At 35.4% G+C, this 6,549-nt stretch overlaps 2 protein-coding genes across 3 annotated transcripts in view; one reads left to right on the top strand and one right to left on the bottom strand.

The window, feature by feature from the left end:
• The window catches only part of LOC116349728, a 3,585-nt gene extending 3,194 nt beyond the window's left edge, over nucleotides 1-391 (top strand). For both annotated transcript variants that reach the window (XM_031781297.1, XM_031781298.1), the window contains exon 9: nucleotides 33-391. In XM_031781297.1, coding sequence (XP_031637157.1) covers nucleotides 33-389 — 357 coding nt within the window. In that variant the 3' untranslated portion in view covers nucleotides 390-391. The remainder of the gene's footprint in view (nucleotides 1-32) is intronic.
• A 4,908-nt stretch (nucleotides 392-5,299) lies between these two features.
• Nucleotides 5,300-6,325, bottom strand: LOC116349682 (hepatoma-derived growth factor-like). The gene is made up of 4 exons (XM_031781227.1): nucleotides 6,309-6,325; nucleotides 6,125-6,235; nucleotides 5,925-6,051; nucleotides 5,300-5,842 (listed from the first exon to the last, which is right to left on the bottom strand). The coding sequence occupies exons 1-4, from the start codon at nucleotides 6,323-6,325 to the stop codon at nucleotides 5,300-5,302; spliced, it is 798 nt and encodes a 265-aa protein (XP_031637087.1).
• Between the last annotated feature and the right edge of the window lie 224 nt (nucleotides 6,326-6,549).

The following is a 6,549-nucleotide window of genomic DNA, read 5'->3' as shown; positions in this document are numbered from 1 at the left end:
TTTTATTTATATGAAAATTTGATTATTTTTAGCTTGAAGTGGCTGTCTCAGATACTGGTGATGGTAATCTTGAAATGCAAGCGCCCTCATTTCCATTGACTAAAGCCACGCTCGCATCGCCACCACGATCATCGCGTCCTGTCGCACTCAAAAACAAAAAAGTGCCAAAATTGCCGAAGAAGCTTGGAAAATTGAAATGTGCTATATGTGACCAACATATCTCCAACAAGTGGAACATGAAACGGCACTTAAAAAAACATGAAAAAACAGGATGGTTCTTCAAATGTGACAAATGCCAGTTTCCGTTCACTACCAAAGACGGGTTCAAACGGCACAAGTGTGCTGCAACCGATGACGCCTCATTCACTTTAACGAAGTACCGCCGCTGAGCCGGCCCACCATGTCGATTTAAATAAATAAGACAATAATTAATTGTTGAACAATTGAACTAAACCATAAACATTTTTATAACAAAAACCATAATTCTGAATAAAAACACTAAATGTAAGTGGTAATTTACATGTTCTTTTTTATTTACATTTTCAGCCACTCATTTTCAGTTTTACTCCTTGGGGACTTGGGGAGTAACATAAGAAGTTTTAAAAATATATGGTTTTACTCCGTGGGGACTTGGGGAGTAGTATAAGAAGTTTTAAAATAATATATGGTTTTACTCCTTGGGGACTTGGGGAGTAGTTTAAGAAGTTTTAAAAAATATATAGTTTTACTCCTTGGGGAGTAACATAGGAAGTTTTAAAAAATGTATAGTTTCACTCCTTGGGAACTGCGCTGGGGAGAACTATAGGAAGTACGACGGTTAATTCCTCTTGCGTAAATTGTAGCGATCATTTTTTGATGCTACCTTTTCCTTCTTTTTTCGGATGAGTTTTTGTGGCACAACTCCTTTTGCAACGACAGCTTGTTTAATGTGTCCATTAGATCCGATTGTTTTTGAATGTGAACGCAAAACACGCGAACTTTTTTGTTCAATTTGGTGATTTTTGTTGACTTTGGATTTGGTGATTATTATTGCTTTTATTTCATTCAAGCAAAAAGACACTTCTTCGATAGCTTTCTGTAATTTGATGTTTTTTTGATGTTTCGTTTTTATTTTTTCGATGGTCTCTTCGGTAATAATTTCGAGGTTGTTGAAATTAATAAATCCGCGTGATTTTTCGGGACAAAAAAAAACCACTTCAGCCGTGTTTCCGTTGATGATGGTTTTTATTCTTGCTGGCCATGCCGCGAAACCACGCATTTTGGCAAAAACCAAATCCCCTTCGCTGAAGATTTTTTTTTGTATCTCTTTACCCATTTTGTAAAAAAACGATACAATAGACAAAAAATACGATTGTGATACGAAACGTGATGTTAGTGTTGCTCTGTCTGCTAATTTCTCGCTACTGTCTCACTGTGACTCTCACAAGTTGTGATAATGTCTATTCTGGTTTCAGAATTGTTGAAGAAGTACCGGTAGTTATTCCGCCAATGGCGAATGACGATAACGGTTCTCCACGTGGAGCGGTCAAATGGGTATATAATTCCTTGGGGAGGAATATAATATGAACATATATATGATTAAGGCAAATGACCTTCACCAATGACAATAACGGTTCTTCACGTGACCGGTCAAATATCTCCTTGGGGAGGGATATAATATATAAATGCGGAAACAAGCGTCCTTCGCCAATGAAGATAACGGATCACTCAAAAATTCTGCCATATTCGCATAATGTTTGTTAATATACATGCTATTCAGAACGTTTTTATCTGTCGAAGTGAAAGGTCCTCGATCATAATGAGCCAGCATAACATCGAATACAAGGCAGAGCCTTCGGATTCTAGTTTCGATGATACTACATATCCTACCTATAGTGATGACGAAAATTTTTTGACAAATATTTTTGGAGACCCTGCAAATCAAAATGAAAATACTCAAAAAGTATCAAAAAGACAGATGGTTACACGTCAGAGATCCAAAAGACAACGGCTTGATCAAATGGACAATGGGTCAACACAACCAGTAGCAAAATCCTCTTCAGATTTGGATGATATACCAATACCAAATACTTCAAAAAGTTCCATAAGTGTTCCACAACTTGAAAATACAAGTGAGTTTTTTTTTGAAATAATCTTATACCTATTGCAATCAATGATTTATTAAGAACTTCGAAATCTCCTCGCGGAGTTCTTCTTTGGGAGTTCTTCCTTGCTCCTTGGGGACTCCCCAATGGGGAGCAGTTAATTTCCTTTCTGAACAATTCTAAAAAAATGTCATATCATTCATTTAGACGTTTCGCCAGTTGCGAGCAACTCTAATATACCAAATAGTTCCATGGGTATTCCACAAGTTGAAAATACAAGTGAGTTTTTTTTTGAAATAATCTTATACCTATTGCAATCAATGATTTATTAAGAACTTCGAAGTTCGAAAGCTCCCCGCGGAGTTCTTCTTTGGGAGTTCTTCCTTGCTCCTTGGGGACTCCCCAATGGGGAGCAGTTAATTTTCTTTCTGAACAATTCTTAAAAAATGTCATATCATTCATTTAGACGTTTCGCCAGTTGCGAGCAACTCTAATATACCAAATAGTTCCATGGGTGTTCCACAAGTTGAAAATATAAGTGCTAATATAAGTCCTAATATACCAAACACTTCACAAAACTCTCCGGGTGTTCCTCAAGTTAAAAATATAAGTGAGTTTATTTTTGTTGAAAGTTCTTCCATGGGGAGTTGTTGGGTAGAAGTTATTTTTTTAAAACATGTCTTTTCACTTTTTTAGCTTCACTTATTGAGATGACTGAAGCCAAATTACAAAATGGTGATTACTATCATCGCATCAAGCAAGGAAAAAGGAGAACTAAGGCAACCTTTTGGAAACACATACATGCAATTTTCGAAAGCGGAACGGATATAAAAGTTGATTTTTTATATTATTGTATTACGTGCAAAAGTGTGATTTATAATGCAACCACGACTTGTAATACACAACCTTTTCTCCGTCACATTTGCACGACAAAGGACGATCCTTCAAGTCAACGTTCTCTACTCATCCCCAAGGAGGAGATAGAAATGTTGAAAATGGCCGCTGCTTCATTTGTCTGCAAGGATTTTCGACCATACATAGCCATCGAATGCGAGGGGATGTTAGAACTCTGCACAGCAGTTATGCAATTTGGACAAAAACATCCCAAGGCCAGAGTGCACGATTTAAAAGCAGCACTTCCAACGAGAAATACCGTAAGGAGTCAAGTGAGTCAAATGGCTTCTGATGTACGCAATACCATAAGAAAGTTGATGGAAAAAGCAAAGACTCAACATGGAGTAGCAGTCACCACAGATTGCTGGACCGACAGTTATAGGCATGACTCATACATTTGTATGACTTTGCATGTCAGCCTAATTGAAGAAAATGGCATAAACCATTACAGATACGTCATGTACATGGGTGCCATAAAAGACATGGCCAAGACCAAAGACGTCATCATAAATAAAATCCTGGATATCTTTGCCGAATATGGATATACCAGAGATGACGTCCTAACAAAAGTTACATTTTTGAGCGATCGAGAAGCCACTTTTAAATATGGCATGAAAGATGCCGGCTTCGATCGTCTCAACTGCTATGCTCATATGATATGTAACTTGGTCGAAGCCATGTTGAAGGGTGTACGGAAAATTGTAGATGACGTAAGGGATCTTTGCTCCTACATAAAAAATAGCGGCTTAAATACGCGTTTAAAAGTGACGCTTAAGCCGTTTACCAAAACACGCTGGAATAGCGTATTCATAATGTTAGAGTCTTTGCTTGAATCAGATTTCAACACAATTGCCGAATTATTAATTGAAAAGCAGCGTACATCAAAAAAGGATCTTTTGCATATGATATCGTCCTTGAATAAAGATGATATTAAAGCCATTTGTGACTTCCTCAAACCATTTAAAACTCTGACCGATAAATTGGAAGGGGAGTTAAATGAAACTTTACATATTGTATGGCCAACATACATTACTATACAGAGTCTCCTTGAGGAGGAGGAGGATCCACCTGCTAATCCAGATTCTGCTCTAAGTTTGATTCAAGAAATGAAAAGTATTGGCCGTAAATATTTTGAAACCAACAAAACCGATTTTGCTCCCAAAATACACCACAAAATTGCTGTTGTTCTTCATCCTCGTATGAAGAAACTAACAAAAATGGAAAGTGAACGTCAAGCCACATACGAGGCGCTTGAAGATCTCATTAAGTTATATAATAATGAGATTCTACCTCCTCAGGAGGAAGAACTCTACCAACCAGCGCCGAATAAAAATATACCATACAGCACGTCACTCCTGTCGGAGTTTTTTGAGAATGATGACGTAGAAGAACGAGATGTCAATAACAATGAACAGTCTGAATTGACTAAATATTTAAATTTTATTGACACCGAAAAATTTGTTGACCTAAAAGCATGGTGGTTTAGTCATCGGACGAACTTTCCAACACTATGTAAAATTTTTGCTAGGTATTCTAGCATCCCAGCCACATCAGCACCCAGTGAACGTAATTTCAGTGAATCTGGGCTGATTGTCACTGATCGCCGAAATGCCATCTTACCCGAAAATGTTGGCGATCTTATAATGGCACGGAATGTAATGAAAAATAAAGAACAAAAATAAAGGTTGATAATTGTAGACTATGAATTTAACACTTGAGTTTCATTTTTTAAAAAATTTCATTTTATCCTCCCCGGGGAGTAATTTCTTGAATTTTAAAAAAATTACACAATTTTTAAAAAATCCTTATCGAACGAACTCGAACAATCGAACAATTTATCGAACAAACGAACATATGGTATAAATTATTGTTCGATTGTTCGAGTTCGTTCGATTGTTCGTTCGTTTGTTCGAAAGGCCTTATCGAACAAACGAACGAACAAAAATCCACTTTTTCGCATGTTCGTTCGTGTTCGTTGACACCTTTATTCCGTAGCCGCTAAAACTAATATTCATTCAATATGTGAATTTCAACAACTATTTCCAATTAATAATAATAATACCTTAATATATTTTTGATGTAATCCTTCAATTTTGTCTTCATAAGTGATTCAAGCGTTATCCAAAATAAATAAGATTCCTCGCTTATTTCCATAATGTATTTATTAAATTTAAAACAAAAAATAACATTATTTACCGTGTGTAACAAGCAACATTCTGAATCAGACAGCAAAGTTTGACAGATAGTGACATTTCAAATTTTTTACATAGCACATTTTGACAGTTAAATTAATATCTGATCGTTTAAGAATACTTAACATTCTATTTCAACTTATGACTTTTTAAATATTGTTGAAGAATTTTTTCACAGTTCAAATTACTTCGCTGTACCCAGGAATTATGACGATTGTTGAATCCTTTCCATTTGACAAAAAACATATCTTTTCCATTCTGAATTTTATGATCAAGCAAACCTTCAACTTCAAATTGTTCATCTCGTTTATCATCAGTACTTTCGTCGTTACGTTTTGAAGTAAATTGTTGCATTTTCAAATTCATCTCATCTATTTCTATTTTGTGAGTGTCTTTTGTGTGTTTCAAGGCCGTTTCTAGCTCATAGATTTTTTGTGATTTGTTATCCGAATCATCTTTCATGCGTCGGAGTTCAGTCTCAAGTTGTTGATTTTCAACTTTCAGTGAATCAATGGACGTTTGTTTTTCAACACAATCTGTGCAATTTTCAGTCGGCTGAACATTTACAACTTCATTTGTATACCACAAATCTTCATTTGTTTTCTCCTTCTTAACCTCAAATTCGTATTCTTTAGCCAACAATATTTGTTTTTGAGCAGGCAACGACGATCCCTTCAAATGAAATGAATTAATTATACATAAATGTTTTGAAATTATTACAACATAATAAATAATTCAACAATAATTTTCATACATTTGGATTTTTGATGAATTCATCACACAATGCAATAGCCTCTGAAAATTTTTGTCCACGCCACTTCTTTTCGTACTTTGACTTGTTTTGCAAATAGCTCACAGTGTTATCCATTTGAACGAAAGCACTGCAACAGAATGGAATTTTGACATTTGGCTTTATAAAAAAAATGAATTCATAGATATTGATGCGAAACTTACTAGTTGTCGGTGCCAAAAAAATAAACATAAAATTTCCTTGCTTGCTTCTTTAAACCTGGTGGAACATTAACAATTTTTGCCGGCCAATACGGGCAATATCGAAGTTTGGCCCTATAATTTATTTATAAAATATTTATGTTTAATATATTTTATATATGGTATGAATTTTCTAATAAATGCTTACCAAACAGCTTCTTCCATGATTTGATGGTATATGTTCAACTTGTGATGTGTGAATAGAACACTGTAGCATTGTTGTTCACAAATGTCATTGCTGTCATATATTTATATTCAGCAGTATTTTAAAGTATTATTTGGGATTATTCTTGGACTAGATCGGATTATTTGTATTACATAGATCTAGTACTTTCCCCCTTGCTTTTAAGGTGACCGATCGGACTTTGCCATCCTTGCTTGGGTGTGTT

The sequence above is a fragment of the Contarinia nasturtii genome, unplaced genomic scaffold (assembly GCF_009176525.2).
Source record: "Contarinia nasturtii isolate CC-2019 unplaced genomic scaffold, AAFC_CNas_1.1 Cnas_scaffold_3116, whole genome shotgun sequence".
NCBI lineage: Eukaryota > Metazoa > Arthropoda > Insecta > Diptera > Cecidomyiidae > Contarinia > Contarinia nasturtii.
The sequence above is the reverse complement of the archived record's forward strand: the minus strand, read 5'-3'. Positions and strand labels throughout refer to the sequence as shown.